Below are 18610 nucleotides of genomic sequence, written 5' to 3'. Positions count from 1 at the left end.
TCAGGAGGTGTGAAGTTAAAAGAAGTCAGCATACAAGACCTCTGTGGCTCCGTTTCTGGTCTCCGCTTGAGGCTAGCTGCTCGAGGCTACCTGAAGCTGCTACTAGCGGAACACGCAACTATTAGAGTGAACTGTCAACAGTTAAGATGCATTGTGGGTAATGCAGGTGCCGAGCACAATGTGCTGAAGAATAGCAAAATGTCTGCCTCGGTTTTCTTTCTTTTTTTCTCAAGACAAAAAGTGCAACATTTATTTATCGAGTACTCGAAATAAAATACTTGTTTTTGTCAGAAAGTTATCCAAACTGTTGGTTTCATGTAAGATGTCAAAGCATTAAGAAACCAGCCTCATTTAGTTCCTTCAAACTAAAGTTGTTCGGAAGGTTTTTTTGTTTTCCCAGCAAAATATTAAAGATGTGAAAGTAATTCCAATCTGTTTATTTGGATGAGAGGGATAGGACTTTTCTTTTTGTAAAGAATTATATGCTGCTGTGGCTCAGTCGGTCGAGTCAGACATCTTTCACCCTGAAGGTCGGGGGTTCGATCCCAGCCCCTGCTGCTTCATGTCCGATGTGTCATTGGGCAAGACAGTTGACCCCAAATTACTCACGGCGTGTGAAATGACCTCTGATTGTCTCAGAGGAAATCCATTTAGCATTTCCTGTTAAAAGAGTATAGTTCTTTAGTCCTGACACCAAACAATAGGAAATGATTGTAAATTGGAGATGAGCTTGTATTAGGCTTTTCTCTCTCTGACTATTTAAAGTGCTTTCAAACTGCAGGTCACACCTACACATTCACACCCTGATGGCAGAGGCTGCTGTGTAAAGTGACCATCAGTGTCCATCAAAGCTTGTGGCAGAGAAGAGAGCACAGTGTTTAACTCCACTGCTTCCACAGGACTAAACATCAGGTCAAGGCTGTGGCCTGAAATGTTTTTGTCTGCGTTTTTTTTTGTTTTTCGTTAACCTCTAAATTTCCTGCAATACTGATAGTTAGTTGATTGTTCTCCTCTACATAATGTTAAAATACATGCCCTTGAGCTCTATGTGTTGAACTCTGGCCCTTAGTCTGATTCCTTCTTTTCCTCACTGAGAGAGATGGAAGGATAAAAAGATTAACAGTAGCCTGAGTGAGCACTGACCTCCCCGCCGGCTCTTTTCTATTCAGAGCCGACACAAGAGCGCTGTCAGCAAGGCGGCAAGCATACAAACAGACTTTTACGTCCAACCCATCTCCAGGCATTAATATGGCATCTGAGGAGATGTAATAGCCCCCTTTTCTGTTCAAACACTCACCGTCTCCGTCCACAATGCTTTCAAACTTACTTTGCGATCAGCACATCAAACTGCTGTCACGCGGAGAAAGGAACACTCGCCAGCGCCTCAGAGATATCCCGAACAACGTTTTAACATTTTGTTCAAAATATTAAAACTATCTCTCAAGGACTCACACGTCACGGGATGTTGATGTTCAAATTTCCAATTACCATGTTTGAGCTTTTATATATTAATTAGCAAATGCCAAAACAAACATGCCATGCTATTAGACTTTAAAAGCCTTGATATGAAAATGACAGAAATGCGTTTGTGTGTGGGCGTTTGCATTTTTCAATTCTGCTGTGAGGATTCACGTTGAGTCTTAATACATGCAACCGTTATCTATCCACCCTCTGTCTTTCTTCTGCTGTCCACAAGCTCCTGTTAGAGCCGTTACTCCTCTTGACCTAAACCATCCAGCACACTGGATCCTAGCTATTAGCTAGAACCAGCGGCCTGGTATAGTCAGGTTATTATCTATCATTAGGTTGAACCCAGTGTACTGACACACTGACTGGTAAGACAACACAGAGGGAAAGGTGGCAGGCAATTACTGGGGAGGTTGTATTGGGTGCTACTGCCACTGAATTGGAGTAGAATTGAGTGGAATCGGTTTTAGAGTGCATTTCAGAATCTATCCAACAAAATGGGGATGATTCGATCCGAGGCTTTCCAGACTTATTTGTCTGTTGGAGGAAGACTGGGCAAACTTTTTTAGCAGAAGAGAGAAAATAAACTTCTGTAACCAAATAAACAGGCCAAACAATGATCGTGTCATCTTGAATCAGGGTTTGTTTTAAGGTAAGGAAGAGTTAAGCTTTCAACAACCCAAACTGTGTGAGTAGCAAATGAATATTCTCAAGTGCACAATATTGTCAATATGGTCCTTTCGGTTCCCAGTACTGAAGCATAACCAAGTTTAGGCACCGGTTGTTGGCATCAATCATTGGCTCAGTGATGGTAGTCACTAAATTACAAGCGCTGTTTAAATCTAACTTCTCTCAGACAAGTGATGGGCTAAGAGTTCGACTTTAGGTGGGTCTTCAGCTCCCTGGAAAACAGCTTCAACGTGCTCAACTCTCTGTCACATCGACCACGCCTCTAATCATTTAGAACTCTAATTATTAACAATGAGTTAAAAACAGAATCCACCCAGACAATGTGTACAATTAAAAAAAACTTGACACCTACACATATCAACTGGTGGGTTATGATGTAGGAACTGACGCTGTAACTCTTCTCTGTCAGACTTCTGCATTTCAAGGACAGCCAAAGTTTTGTCTGAAGGTCTCTGGTCTTCAGCCTGACAGACTGGAGCTCTTTTTTTAAACTTAAAGGGATACTTCACACATTTGCATTTAGCTTTGTATCATTAAAAACCTGGTGCATCCTGTCCTCATGTCTGCAAAAAAATCGTCATTTTGCATCATCGGAGGCTGCTTTGGTTCATGTTTTCAACCACTGAAGTTACAGACCTATTACAGATAAGTGGGTGGGAATCAGCGAATAGCGACAAATGTTTCAGCTATCAAACTGATATGAAGGGGATTTGAAGGTCTTGTGCTCAGATCAGATGTTCATGGCTATTGGATCTCTTGATAGATTATTTTTGCAGATTGCTGATTTGCATATTTGCATAGATTTATGAACTATTGGCCTCAGAGCAGCTCTTCATCTCTGATATTTTCACAGGATGACGAATGGTTCATGTAAGAAGCCATTCTCCATCATATGGCCTGATAGTGACCATCTTTCGATTTAAAAAAAACAAAAAAAAAACTGCAGTTTTGGACAGTTCATTTGGAGCTGTCCTTATTTAGCTCATTACCAATCACCTTCACTCAAAAATTACATTTTTATACAATTGTGTCATCCACTTTTGACACAAAAAAATCCACTTCAGTCTTTTTTATTGGGGAATAATAAAGTCCTAAGTGACGAACTTCATTTTCTGTTTATCCTTGACCAATATTTTACATGACTCATGTTAAATGACTTAATTACACATCTCATCATCTTATCCGAGTCCACAGTCAGCCTCTAGGAATAATGCTTATTCCCTCCCAAATGAGAGCCACATTCATCACCCTCACTGATCACACTTTACTCACCACGAGCAGAGACGTGACCTTCATATGGAAGATTAACAGCAGGTTAATTGAAGGAAGCCTCTGTTACAGCACATAAAAGTACTGAAACATCCCTCACAGCAATTAAAGATAACAGAGTCGGCCTGCTGTTGAAAACATGAAATCACAAGCACATGGTGTCATTCTTGTCGTATTATGAGCGCTGAAGCAGCTCCCCTCCCTCATGGCAACAACATCAAAGTCTGGTGTCACTTTTGAAGTCGAGATCAGCAGAATAAAAGACGAGTTGTAATTTGTGGGAAATGATCTCTGGTGAGACTTGTTGTAATTAATGAGGGAGAAAATTGTTCACACATACAAGACAAAGACGCAATAAAAATAACACCTGCAGAGTGTAATACACTTTTATTACCCATGCAGCAAATTACAGAGCTTACAACACTTAATTTGAGCGAGAAAAGGCATTTAGATGTTTGAAGTCATAGTTTGTTTTCCCCCCCTGTATTATGTGACTGCAAAGTGTCTTTTTTTTTTTCTGAAATCAATGCGTATGTTCAAGTCTCACAAACGCCTTGACTTAAAGGAAAAGCTTAATTTAATAGTGCTTCCTGATCAATACCACAGTAAAGAAAAATCCTCCTTTTCTGTCTTGTTTTTTTCTTCAAACGGTGATGTCTCTATTATAGGCTTGGTTACCTTTGTCGTGAGACAATCCCACTAAAGATTCATGTTTTCCCAAACTAAAGAACCCTGAATTTATTTCCACAAAGCAACAAGTTCTTCTGTTACATGGGCCATTGTAATCAGTGGAGTATTACATCCAGCAGTGGTCTGTTCCCTAAAGAAAGAGTAAAACATCTAGTGGTTAGGTCTGATTGGTTTTTCTTTACAAAATCAGGCTCTGATAAAAAAAACAAAAAAACAACACATTACCAAACAGATTATATAACAGTTAGAGTAACATTAAATGGAAGGACAGAAACATAGTTCAGCTGATTTCTGTGCTACATATTAACAGTCGACCAGATTGCCATTAGCACTTTAAAAAACTGGATACCAGTACTTGGCGTTGGGTTGTAGTCAACAGCAAACACTATTTAACATTTATAAATAAAATCACAGTTTTAGTCTGGGTTTGATAAATACATTTGCTCTTGGATAAGCATGTGACGAAAACATTACTGGCCTCCTTTATACCAAGAACCCCCCCCCCCCTGAGATTTTTTAGTGTATTTCCTCAACAAGTACACAACATCATCTAATCCACAGTTTATCCATAACCATGTATGTCGCATAGGAGCTGTGGCTCAGTGCAACAGTTAGTCTGCCTTCAACTGGGAGGTTGCTGGTTTGATTCCAGTTCCTGCACTCCATATCTATATCTAGTAATCTTGGGAAGGAAGACTTGAAAAATCCCCATGTGCCGTTTACATTTGAAAACTGAATAAACATCTGACTGTGTATCTTAATTACTGGAAATACAAGTAAAGTCAAAATGGCCACCGATACGTGATGCCAATGACCAAGCTGGCTACTACATTTGAAAGCTCTCTGTGAACTGGATTAATAATATAGAGTACTTCTGCAACTGTAGGATGTGATACAATGAAACTTTCTAGAGTTGAATTAGCCAAGTTAACTGGAGAAAAGGGTGAATATATTGCATATATTGATCTCCAATGAGGAAGCTGTAAAATGAAAACAAAAATGGTTGCTGGTTTGAATCCGTCCAAAAGAAACACAATTAACAAAAACCACAAAACTGGGTAAATTCCATTTTTGTCCTCTTGCTTGATCAATCTGCATCGAAACCATACCCAGTAAGCAGTTTAAAGGTCGAGCGTTACATCCTCAAGTATTCCTGTGTCGAGATAAAACACTGACTTTGCATCTCTTTAAAAAAAAACTAAGCAAATGAAACCCAAAATGTCAAACTACTCCAAAAGGCAGGAGCTCAAAGGGAGATTTAATTTAGCTTCTAAATAGTTACGTCAGTGTTAGTCATCTCGCGCTAAGTGGCTGAACAGCACGATGAAGCGAAACCGTTAAAGTGCGCTCTAAAGCTGTTTCATTTGAACTCTTTGTTGTGATTTTCTCTCTTTTCTCAAAACGTGACTGTTATTCATACCTGCCTCTGAATTCTACAGTCCTTTTGTAAAACTGTGTTGTCTTCCTGAGCTTGCAAACTGATGAGACAGTAAGCCTGCCTTTTCTCCCTTTACTTTTAAGGCGCTCTTTTTGGTGTATAGATCCTGGAAAAAAACGGTGCGTGATGTTCTCCACTGAGGACTCCTGACAGATCAGTCATCCTGCGTTCCTCTTGAGCTCAGTGAAAAGTATTTAGCTGTCTATTCTGTGTTATATGCTCAGCATTCACTGTCGACTTTCCTCTTTACACAGCTCCCTTTTTTTTTTTTTTTTGCCGTAGAAGGGATATCGACTGTACTGAGCAATGCTGACATTGTTATAGCCTTGCTGTTGGGCCTAATAATAAGAGCATTACTGTGCCGTCTATCAGAATTTGTTCACAGGCAGGAGACGTTTCAGGTCAACAGATTAAGCAACAAAATTGTATCACTTACAGATTTGTGGGTCAGATTAAAGTGTTTGACAGGCTGCGTCTGGCCCACAGCCTAAGGTCCTGCTTTACCCGTGTCTGATGAAGGGCACAGCAGTCTATGAGAGCAGTGTCAGTGTCGACGTCCTGGAGCATGATGCTTAACACCTCCGTGCTTGAAACTGTGGATTATTAGTTAAAGGACTAAATTAAACCGAGTCATGGAGAACTTTATTTCGCCTTTTTTTATTTTTAGCGCTTGTTCAGAATAATAGATTCATGCAGCCCTCTAGCTACACAGCCTGCAGGAAAGCGACTGGTCAACATGGGACAATAGAAATGTTTTTATTTCATTGTGCCCTAGAGGGTCTGCCTGTTGCTCATTCAAATGACGACGTAAGATGAAGGAAAGGTGCAACAGAGATGAGCTTTATCCACCGCACGGCTGCTTTTCCCTCTGCCTCCAGGGAATGAGGGAAAAAAGAAAACATCCTCCTGATTGAATGAATCATGGATGAGTGTTCATCAGTGTGCCTGGGTGTGATAGCGCCGCAGATCCAGTATATCAGGACAGCGTGCTCCTTTAAATCTGTGTCTGTAAAGCACTATCCATGTGAACAAAAACCTCAGAAAACCTGTGGAAATTATCGGGTTTTGCACATTTTTCACTCCAACTTAACCTGGAAAAATTTCTCCTGCCAGCTCCTTTAGAAGTGTCCCATAGGAAGTCATTGGGAGCCTTGGTTTTGGAATATGCAGGAAAGTTCACCACACGCTTGGGGAAGGGTTAATGACGTAAATCCTGGGACAAGCCAGCCACAATTCTCCTGTACGTTCTTCTCCTGTCTTTGGGTGAGAACGTGAATTTGTCGATCTGCTGGTTGCGTTGATATTAAGGCAAACATTGTCATCACAGCACCCAACTCTGTTTGCTTTGTCTCCCGTTTTACCTCTTCTTTCTGTTTATGCTTTGAGCGTCTGTGTATAAAAGGCTTCATATGGCTCTGTTGCCATGCTAAACTCTGCTTCCGCTAGTCCCCCCCCCCCCTTTCATCTCTCCCTCTCTGCTTCATCAATCACTTAAGCTCTCCCACTGGTCACAGCAAAGCCGGACCTATTAGGCGCTCTAATTGAGCCAATTAGCAATTAAACACTCAGATGCACCCCCGAAAATCTGGAGGTCCCTCCAGGCAAACTCTTTCCTGCCAGGGTCTTGGATTTTTACCAGGGATGCTGGCTTTTGCAGGCCTGTGCTGCCCTCTGCGCCTGCAAAGGCTTGAGGTGCAAGTCTGGGGCATTTGGCCCCCTCCCTGGGTCTATTAGATCTCCGCTTTTTGAGAGACTCCAGGGTTAATGATGCAGCGTCTCCTGTTGCTTTAACTCAAGTACCCTCAAGGATGTGTGCTGTCCAGAAAGCAGCATTTCATTAACACCAGGACCTGTTTCCTCTTCATCTGCATTTGTCTCCCACTCCTTCCTCCTCGCTCTATTTTATCTCTGCCTCTCTATCTCCCAGTCTCTTTTATGTGTTTTAGAGGATGAAAGTTTAATGGTAGATGTCGGGGGTGTGTGTGTGTGTGTGTGTGTGTGTGTGTGTGTGTATGTGTGTGTGTCTGTGGAGGGCTAGTCCCTGCCTGCAGGCCGGCCTCCAGACTCTCCACAGTTTAATTAGAGCGCACACAGTGCTGTCCACTTCTCTGGGAGAGGCTCCACTCCCAGATGCACACCCAGGCGTGTGGGCAGAACAACAAAGTTCACAGTGAGAGGAACAAAGGCAGACTCCAATACATTTCGACTGAACGCAGACCGTGTAGCAGAAGACGACAAAGAGACGATGCAAGAATTTTAAACTTTGACTTTGCGACTTTTTGATGAAGTCGAAGTCGCCTACATGAAACCAAAACCAGCCGCTTGTTTGGCTGCACCTCGGCCATTGTCTCCTCCAGCGACACACCTCCGACCCTCCTCCACTCGGGGAGTTTAGCCCAATACTGCCGGCGATATTGTCCTCTGCTCGAGCTACATCTGCCTGTGGCGTGCATTGTTGTGTTGTCAGGCTAACGTTCGCACATTCAAGTTAGCCTGCAGCTTCACACAAAATCCCAGTGATCCAAAAATGTTGACGTGACATCAAAATAAGCAGCGAGTATGTTCATGACCAAACACATGCTCGCATGTAAACACGGCTCTGACAACGACACAACCCGGCAGGACTCGAGCTTCTCACTCATCGTGCGAAGTCAGGACGAATTCAAGGATTCACTGGATGTCTGGATTTTTTATTTATAAAATGTTCTTCTTTGCATAAAATCTGTAACACCTCAGCTAAGATAATAAGAGGACATTCTTCCCACACTTTTTCCTCACAAAGCCTGAGTATACCCCCCCCCCCCCCCACACACACACACACACACACACACACACCTCAAAGAGTCTGTTGCACTTTAAAAACTTCAACATCAAATGAATGAGCTTCATTATGTGTATGTGTTACATCAGTGTGAGTCAGACTGCTCTTCAGCGTATAGACTCTAATTATCTGCCGTCTTGCCTCCGGGTTCTCCACTCCCATACTTTATACAATTCAAATGGCTTTATTGCGAGTGGGAGAAAGAAAAGACGGACAACAAAAACACAGAGGCGCTTCCGTGGGTGCAGGCAACACAATAATACGCTTAATGATGACTTTTAATGGGACAATTACAGCATGGTGATAAAGCAAATAAGAGCGTGAAAGAGAGCAGGAAGAAATGTTTCAAAAAATATATCAGATAAGACTGAAATAGAGTGAACATAAAATAGATATTTCCTCTGCAGTCATTACTTCTAGGAGGTGTGTGCTCTAACATTACATAACACCATCCAACAATGCTATGACGCTTTAATCCCCTGCATGCCTCATGCATTTCTGACTGGGAGGATTTGCACATTTGCGCAGTAGATTACATGAATGAGTGTACAGTGGGTGGGCACTGATTCATGCGTGGGTCGATTTAGGGTTTACTGTGCGCATGTGTGTGGCTCTTTGTGCTCTGCATGGAGCGCTGTTGTAAGCTGCTTACGGGCGCACATTACTGACCTTTGACTTTACTGGGCAGTGAAAGGCTCGCCCTAATCTCTAGCCTCTTCTCTTTGTCTACCTTATCTGCTGTACCTTCATTTATAGAGGCAGCCCTGAAGCCTTGGGGGTATCAATGACCGTAAATATTGAGACATCAGCCGTGCGGTTGTTAAAAAAAAAAAAAGAAGGAAGATGTGATTAGATCAGATGCACTACATTAGCTCTGTTCAGCGACGTTAGCGCGTTAGGCTAGCAGGGAAACACAGTTCAATGAGAGGGAATCGGTTCATGTCCTTCCTCAGGTCAGACTAGGACAGGCCGAACAAGTCCGGTTTAAGCTTTTCATCCATAATAGATAGGACGAGTCATGTAGAAGTGAGCTCTCAACATGGAGTATACATGAGATTTCCACGGGTGAGAGATTATGTTGCACAAAGCAGGGGAAGTAAAACGTGATCGCCAGGATTGCATTTTCAAACTTCCTCTACATGCAGCCTGTAATGTGAAGCTTATCTCTTGAAATGTTTCCAAAACAAGGCAACTTGATCTCCACCAATACTGATTATTGTTGTTCGTTTCATTTCAGGCAATATTTGGCACTTGGCAACAGATGAAGGGAAAAAAAGCAGCACTCACAGCATTTAATGGAATATATGTCAGATAAACTATAATCTCTCTTATCTGTTCTCCTCCTCTCTTTTTTTTGTTTTTCCCCACTCTCTTCAACTGTCCTCCCTTCTGCAGAATTCCGTGGCTGATCAAATCAAATGATCTGGATTATAGAGGACCCAGAGGGATGGAACGTAACAGAACCATGGCTTGGGAAGTGTTTTCGGATTGCTGTCGCTGCTGAGAATCAACACTGATACTGGCACCGTGGTCCGTCCTCCTTGTCCAGCTCCCGTAGGACCCTCTCCTCTCCCAGCAACTGCTTTACCCTGCACTCCTGGTCTCATCGAACCTTGGTCTGTTTACGTTTTAGTACCCTTTTTATGCTTTGCATTTAAGACTATTGGATAAAATCCGGTCCGTTTTAAAAAGACACTACTCCAATACTCCAAACTGGAAGCAGGTGGCTGAACAGTATGAATCCAGTTATGTACCCTCTACCACTCGCCCGAAGTAAACAAAGTCGGCGGGGTACTATGCCCAGGACACGCCCCCTTAGCCGCATGACAGACTGGTGCCTAATGGGCGTACTAGGCCTCATCTTGCTCTTCAGCCTGGCCTCGAGCCAGAAAATGGACCCTTCCAAAAACCCCATAGTCACCACCAACTATGGCAAGATCAGAGGCATCAAGAAGGACCTAAACAACGAGATCCTCGGCCCAGTAGAGCAGTACCTCGGCGTCCCTTACGCCACAGCACCCATTGGGGACAGGCGCTTTCAGCCGCCCGAAGCCCCTGGGTCCTGGCAGGAGATCCGTAATGCCACCCAGTTTGCCCCCGTGTGCCCACAGAACGTGCATGGCGTGCTGCCAGAGATTATGCTTCCAGTGTGGTTCACCGACAACCTGGACGTTGCAGCGGGTTACATCCAGAACCAGAGCGAGGACTGCCTCTACCTCAATGTCTACGTGCCCACAGAGGACGGTGAGTAATGATTATTACATTAAAGGCACATGGAGAGTGACAGATGAGATTTTTTTAGTATGAAAGGAGATAATTGACTGTTTGCTTAGCCCCGCCTCCTGTACTGAAAAACAAACTCACCATCAAAACATGACTGCATCCACTGAAGTTCTGCTACCAAGCTCAGCTATTCTTCACGTTCTTGTTTAACATTAATGGACAACAAAATGGTGCACGTCCAAGAGTCCAGTCTTTGAATTCACGCTGAGTTTCTGCAGTTTCTGCTACACATACACACACAGTAAGACGTGCACAAACACACAGCGATGCGCTCCCACTCTGGGCCACATCATACCACCTCTGGTACTGCAAAGACTTTCAAAGTAGATATAGCATATAGAATTCCTGAGTCCGATACATTGGGATAAAATATACAATTCACTGATTTGGCAACTGGTATATTCTGTACTTAAACTATAATGCATTCACACAGTTTTGAGGACTTCTTCTCTGTAATGAAAATAGAAATGTTTTCAGTTGTTTCTGCACGTGTATGTTTATGTGCTGTGATCAGCTCAAATCGGAAAACATACTCAGATATAACTGCTGTTATGAGCCTTTTTTGACCAGCCGTATTACAGAATATTTGTGAGGCTGAACTGTAATGGAGTCTTTCTGCTGGCGTCAGAAGTAACATTGGTTTTTATAGGTTTGTATTCCAGATCTGCCCAGAGACAGTAATGTAAGTCAGACAAAAAAAAACAACCCTGTTGCTGTTGTTTTTGGTTGAAAGTGAAGAAATAAAGGAAACAACCATAAACACACCCTCTCAACAAAGTATGTCTTCTACTACTCCCATTTGAACACTCCTTCAACAAACATCAACACCCAAAGCTTGAAAGACTCTGCGTGCTAAGCTATGACTGGCTAAAGACTGTCGAGGGGAGGGGCTTAGCAAACAGTCAATGACAGTAAGGGAGGAAAACCAATATGAATCTTTTCATTCTTTTTCCAGGTTCATGCAAGCACCAGTGTTTTGCACATGTTTTTTTTTTTTTTTTAGATAGTGATCATTGTGTTCATGTTGTATAATACTGAGTGTCATGGCACCTTTTTTAAAAATAACACATCTGCAAAATGTTGAGGGTTGAAGAATTTTTCCCTGACTCTTCCCTGGTTTTACAGCACATCCCTTTCAAGGTGTTATAAAAAAGACATAAATTACAAAGGCCAAAAAAGGGAACAGTGTTCAGGTGCTTTATGAGGAAAAAAAGGTTTCTGTGACATTTGACTTTTCTTCCTTTTTTTTTCTTCTTCCTTTTTTTTTTTTTTTTTTTTTTCAAAACTGTCGAGCACCCTCTCCTTTAAACTCAGATCTTACTGCGGATGTTTTTGTCTGTCCTGGCACCGTTAGGTCTGCGAGCAATAAAAGAGAAATATTCCCATTTTCGTCAGAAGGCTTGATATGAAGAGTTGTGACTTCCCCTCTCTCTCTCTCTCTCTCTCTCTCTCTCTCTCTCTCTCTCTCTCTCTCTCTCTCTCTCTCTCTCTCTCTGCCTGGGGTATTGTAGTACGTTTCCCGTTTGTCTTTTCATTTTTTAAAATCCTAAATATAAGCTCCAAAAAACCTGCATATTTCACAGAGGGAAGTCAGAGCTGTGCTTCACATACAGAATTCATAGAGAATGGTTTTCTTTTTCTACTCGGTTTATTCTAAAAAAAAAAAAACTGGAGGAATGAGGGGCGCTCGTGGAACAGTGGTTAGTGTGTGCGTGTCATATATGGAGGGCGGCCCAGGTTTGAATCCAACCTTTGGCTGCTTTCCCACGCCTCTCTCACTTTCTGATTCGTATCTCTATCCACGGTCCTATCTCTCGAATAAAGGTATAAAAAGCTCAAAAAAAGAGCAACGTTTAAGAGGGTTTTTTTCAAACACAACATCATCCCTGGTGATAAATTGGCCTTTTTAAAGAGCATTTACATGCAAATGCAACATGATAGACTCTGTTTTGGGAATATTTATATCAACACATATGTGCCTTTTTTTTTTTTTTTTCATGTATGTTTCTCTTACTGTCTACCTGTGCACATGTCAGTAAATTGGTGAGGCAGTGATTTTCTTCAATCTAACACATCTGAGTTTCCTTTTCAGCACTTTCATCACTTGACTGGAATTTTTTTTTTTTTTTTCGCCCCTTCACAGCTCAACACCCTTCCCTTTCACCTTCTACTGCACTCCCAACACTGCAGCCTCAGCCCTCAACATCCCTTCATTGCCACTTATAGCTCCTCGGGCACATATAGAACAGTATACATCAGGTCTTGAGTCATTTCACACCGTCACACTGTTCCCCCCCCCCCCCTCCTGTTTTTCAACTTGGGAATGCGGTGCCATCATACCACAGAGAGATGTGCACACACTTCCACCTTCTCACTTCCACGCTGTCCTCTTGGTGTAATGTGCAGTCTCTGGAAATGTCACACAGGTGTGAAATACCTCCCAATATTGACCTTCATTCATCATCTTGAAAGACGAGCATAACACACAACATCGTCAGCATAATACTTCACTGGAACTGCGAGGGTGTGAGCAAATGTTGAATGAATTTATAATGTGGCACCAACATTTCCAAATATGCATGATTAGGATAAATATGACTTCATTAGCTTTTATCATCATGGAAAGGGAATCACTTTTCATCTCTTTTCATCATCATTGCTGCTATATTTACGGTGGGCAAGTCGTTCATGACATTGCTAGCCTCAGCACTTTTGGAATAGCCCCAGGGTTATCTTTCTCTCTGCTCCTCCTTTTCCCTGCTTCTCCTCCATCATTGATTTTCAGGGATTTTTTTTTTTTTTTTTTACATGAACTACTGGGGATGGAGGAAAGAGAAAAGAGAGGAGAGGAAACAAGAAAACATCAGAAGCAAGGCGAGAAGGAAATGAGAGAAAAGAGGAGAGTAGATGAGACGAGAGGATTGGAAAACTGAATACAGATCGTGGGAAGGAATGAGGGTAGAGGAGGAGAAGAATCAAGACAGGGAGGCAAAAATACACAGGAGGTAAGGAGAGGAGTGGAGAGAGAGAAAAAGAGCTTTTGGGCAGCGGATCAAAACTCAGCCACAACTCTCTGTCCGTGGGGAATGTCAGCTCAACTCATCGTCACAAAACACAACACAGTGTTGTTAAATATGCTCGCATAGTAACACACTTACACGCTCATCCTCTCCCATCTCCTCTTTTCCGTGATGTTAATCCCATTTCTATTCTTCTCACTTGGAGACATGAACGCTACATCTCCCAGAGTCTCCCGAGGCCTTTAACTTCTATCCCTTTTTTTCCCTTTTTTTTCCTTTTAGGACACCCTTAAGACCGAATCCTTAAAAACATCCTCTAATTTTAAGTGGATTAAGCCTTCCGAATTACTTCTTAATGCTGCCATGAGTGCAAATGGAGGAAAGTGGGACACTGACATGGATGTGTGTGTGTGTGTGTGTGTGTGTGTGTGTGTGTGTGTGTGTGTGTGTGTGTGTGTGTGTGTGTGTGTGTGTGTGTGTGTGTGTGTGTGTGTGTGTGTGTGTGTGTGTGTGTGTGTGTGTGTGTGTGTGTGTGTGTGTGTGTGTGTGTGTGTGTGTGTGTGTGTGTGTGTTGTGTGTTCCTTCATAGATAAACAAATACGGTAACATGTGGTGGTTACGCATGGCTCCTTAATTATTACACAAGTACTTATTAAGTTGCTAAGCCGGCCATTTGTTGTCAATTTTTCATTAATTCCACAGCATTCATGAATAAATATCTCTGAGTGAGCGAAAAAACACGACAAGAAATGACACCAAGCCAATCATGGTACAGCAATAATGTAACATTACTTGTTACTCTGTAATTAACAGAAGTTTAATTTAATATGCAAATGACGGTTTAAGTGCTTTTAGATTGGTTACTTTGTGTATGAATATTTTAGAGCTGGGGATAATATTTTAATCAATCTTAATCTTCAACATTGTTCTCGATGCCCGTACATTGTCAGAAAAAAACAAAAAAATAAAAGACACCTTTTTTAGACTTCTACATGCAAATCCATAAACACCATCTTTGGCCCTCATGCCGAACAACGTCGGAGAATATTTCACTGCTTGGGTCTGGGTCAGCACCTCAGTTAAATAATTGATGGTCCTGGTTTTCTTTTACAAGTAACTCTATAAAATGTATTCATGGATATTGGAATTCCACTATAATGCAAAGCGTTTGCCATAAACTTCGCTTGTTTCCTCGTCTCTGGTGTGGTATCACATATCGGGCGTTAGGACCCAGGGGGACAGGTTCAGCCCTGGGGCAAGCTACTCCCTCAAACAAACGCTTGGAGGGAGGGCCTCTCCACCAGTTCCCCTGGAGATGACGTCCCATAAATCATAGCGAGAGGTTTTCATCTGGCTCCTTGCAGAGTCACGGTGGATCGATGGACGAGGAAAAGGGAGGGAAGGGCAAGTCGTTGCTGCTGCTGCTGCTGCCTCAGGCGAGCAGACAAACCACATGCTTCTCCAAGCAGTCAACAGCCATTAACACGGAGCAGCAAGACTTTCATGGTAAATAAGTCGGAGTAGCAGGACTCAGCAGCCTCAGAAAAGGAAACGGCTGTAACTGTTAGCCTGCACACAGGCTCTCATTTCTCTGCACCTTTCCAAGAGGGCACAAAAGTAGTAGAGACAACTCGCTTTATTCAGAAGAAACGCCGTAATGAGATGACATATTGCACTTCCATCCACTGCAAAGTAAATCTACGAGTTGAGAAGTGTTTTCTCTGGCCCAAGAGAGCTCCCTGACAGAGAGTTTAATGTCATCATAAACCATATAACACCTTCACCTGTGGCTAGTCCCCCCCCCCTTTCATGCAGCGACTTCCACCTGCTTAATGTCGCTGCTGTTCAGCAAGCAGGGCTGCGTCACTCCTCCTGTGGCCTCACGTTTTTGCCACTACAGAGTGTTTTCTCCACTCGCAGAAAATTTTCTTCAACTTATAATCAGAATCCTTGAATTATGGAGGAAATTTGGAGGCTACAATTGCTCTTATATTTCTCTGTATAAAATATCTATACATCCATCCGTTGTCTATAACTCTTTTCCTATTTGGGGGTTACATCTCTCTGCTTTGGAGGCTGGAGCCAATCCCAGGTGCCACCACGAGAGGCGGGATTACACCCTGGACTGTTCGCCACTCAATCACAGGGCTGACGTTACGAGACAGACAACCTGCCACACTCACATTCCCACCTACAGACACTTTAAAGCTTCACATTTACCTAACAAGCATGTCTTTTGACTGTGAGAGGAAGCCAAAGTACCTGCAGTCCTTCACAGTAGATAGTTGCAAGGACCTTCGTAAACCCAATAACATTTAATCTGGCATCTAACATCACCTTCCTCGTCCTCGTCCAATCTTCCCCTGCTGTGGCCTCTTTATTAACAGCTCAGGACCTCGGAGAGCCAAGTGTCGTCCTCGCTGGCAACGAAGCGTCTTCACTCACTGTGTGGTATCTTGCACAGCTCTCTTTCTTTATATTCAAAACCATGACCTTTTCCCTCCTGCATATATAAATACTCTCTCATACTGCTTTAATTCAGTAAAGTTACCAGGACCAACCTGCTAGCACCCAACACCAGAACGTGTATCATCAATGGGTTTCTTCTACATGTGCATAATGGAGTGGAAATCCTAAAATCTAAAATCAAACCTCAGCTGCATCATTTCCTGAAAGTGCTTTTTGTATCATTTTGTACCATTTCCCCCTTTAAACCACTTTCCATCAAAGTTAATTTCCTTCAGTTCACCTTTTGCCCAACCAATGCTTAGTTAATGTGTTTTCCCTCATCAAAAGACAAGCCTTCAGATGGCATTTCTTTTATACATCAACCCTAAAAGAAAACAGTATCTGGAGCCTATTAGGCTTCTTCTTGGCTTTTGAGTCAGTAACTGTTTGGAAAACATACTCCAGTTTGTCATGAAATACTGAAAATGTTCCTGCTACTGTTGGAGACGGCCTTTAAACATCAGTGATTCCCCCAAAAAACAAGCATTGAAGCATTGGTCTCGAATAAACTAAGTCAGAATTCACCACGTCTGAAAAAGCGTTAGAGGCGGTAGGCTGAATTTTACCCTCATAAGCTGTTGCAAAGTGCTTTTAAGCTTCCAGTTGTGTTCAATTAGTCCTGGAGGATAAGGGCAAGCATTGGTTTTGCCAGATAATCTTCTGAGATTTGAACCGCTAACCTCAGCGTCGTCAGCGCCATGCCTCTTTTGGCTGAGCTGCAGGGTGCGCGCAGGGGCTTTATAAATTATTCCGACCGATACTTCATCTATCGCCATGCATCAAACTCAAACTCCCACATCTCCCCGTTCTGCAATATTTCAATTTTCTGAGGAGATTCATCAAGAAGGGTTCAATACTAACACAATAATACGCATGGCGGGCCAGGGATGTGCTGCGACATCGGCATCGCCATAGGGCCAGAGATGAATTAATAAATAAAAGAGATAAAAACAAACAGATAAATAATGGATCAAGAGAGAGGTGCCAGCGCCTTGCAGTGGAAATATGATATGTATTGCCTCTGATGCCAGAAAAAAGCCTTAATTATTTTGCTCCATCTCCTCTTTATGTCATCTCTTTTTCCTGCCAAACCCAGTTGATACCCCTCTTTAGAACTGAAATTGGAGAAAAGTAGATCAGCATCTTTCTGCAGGCTGGTTTCACTTCCCCTTTGAATGAAAAATTGCTGTTACATATGGTATCTGTGCCTGCAGATCTAAAGGGACAGGAGAAAAGTCTGCCTTTCTTCTTCTGTGCACACTTTCTTAGAAGTTTTCTTTGATGTGAGCATGCTCGCCAGAACGAAGAGGGAAACAGAGCCCCTATTAAAAAAGACGCGGAGAGATGGAACAGCAAAGTCAGGTTTGGAGTAAGGCATTTGTCATTTTATAGAAAATGGAGGTCAGAACAGAAGTCCTCATCCAGCCTGTGGTCCAACCCTTACAAACCCAATCTGACAGAGTCCATCTTTGCTTGTGTGCCTTTTCTCATTTCTCACTTTCTCCCTCTTCCTTCTCAGTCTGCTTCTATCTGCTCCTATCCTGAGGCACTTTGGAGCAGACATAAACTGAAGACAGAATTGGCCCTGCCTTGTCTTTAGACTCTGTCTTACTCTGACCCCAGCTGATTTAATTCCTCCTCACCCTCACCACCTCCCAGTCACTAACTTTGAACTTTTCTTTTCATCTAAGTTACTACTACTCATACCCAAAGGCCAACAGCAGCCACAGTTCAATGGGTCATGGTGAGATGACAAAAAACTCAGACAAGGCTAAAATTGAAAAAAGAAAAACTTTCCTGGGCTTCAAAGATTATTGATTCCATCTGTCCTTTAGGCGTCCAACTGAATTCTCCAAAAATGTTTATTGGACCGGACTTAGTTCCACCTCAGCCATTGAATCAAGAGTTTAATAGTCGGCCAATCAAGGCTCTTGAAGGTGGAGCTAAAGATAGGGAAGTGGACCTCCTCCTGCAATGTGAAGTGAAGTCGAGATTTATTAGTATTCACAAGTAGTTAGATGTTGGGATGGGGTCGAAACGTGGTTCCTTGAAGGACCCAGTTATACCTGTTTCAAAACTGGAAACTCTAGCTAAGCCTGGAGTCATTGATGCTGCTCTGTCCTATGACGGGTCTTGGTATCTCAAAGAGACCCACTTCATGCAACCTCGTCTACACAACCTCCATGGCCAAGCACATCAGTATTCTGCATCAAATTAAAGTACATTCCTGTTCTGTGAATATCCTCCTATAAAGAAATCCTCATGAGAAACGTGAAAAGAAAAGAACTGCAGGAGAAATGTGTTTATTTTCCAATCAATGCCAAAAAGAAATTACAGATGGGATTTCTTCTTTATGTTTAGCCTTGGTTATTGAAGGCTTTTCATTGTTTATTCTGTTTAGAATCAGTCATTCCTTCAGCAAAA

At 42.5% G+C, this 18610-nt stretch overlaps 1 protein-coding gene across 2 annotated transcripts in view; it reads left to right on the top strand.

Moving 5' to 3' along the window:
• The window catches only part of LOC306841788 (neuroligin-2-like), a 216698-nt gene that overhangs the window by 68647 nt on the left and 129441 nt on the right, over positions 1–18610 (top strand). For both annotated transcript variants that reach the window (XM_079371776.1, XM_079371775.1), the window contains exon 2: positions 9771–10619. In XM_079371776.1, coding sequence (XP_079227902.1) covers positions 10112–10619 — 508 coding nt within the window. In that variant the 5' untranslated portion in view covers positions 9771–10111. The remainder of the gene's footprint in view (positions 1–9770; positions 10620–18610) is intronic.

Source organism: Symphodus melops (assembly GCF_947650265.1).
Source record: "Symphodus melops genome assembly, chromosome: 20".
Classification (NCBI taxonomy): Eukaryota; Metazoa; Chordata; class Actinopteri; order Labriformes; family Labridae; genus Symphodus; species Symphodus melops.
Note: the sequence above shows the minus strand (reverse complement) of the source record. Positions and strands in the feature narration are given on the sequence as shown.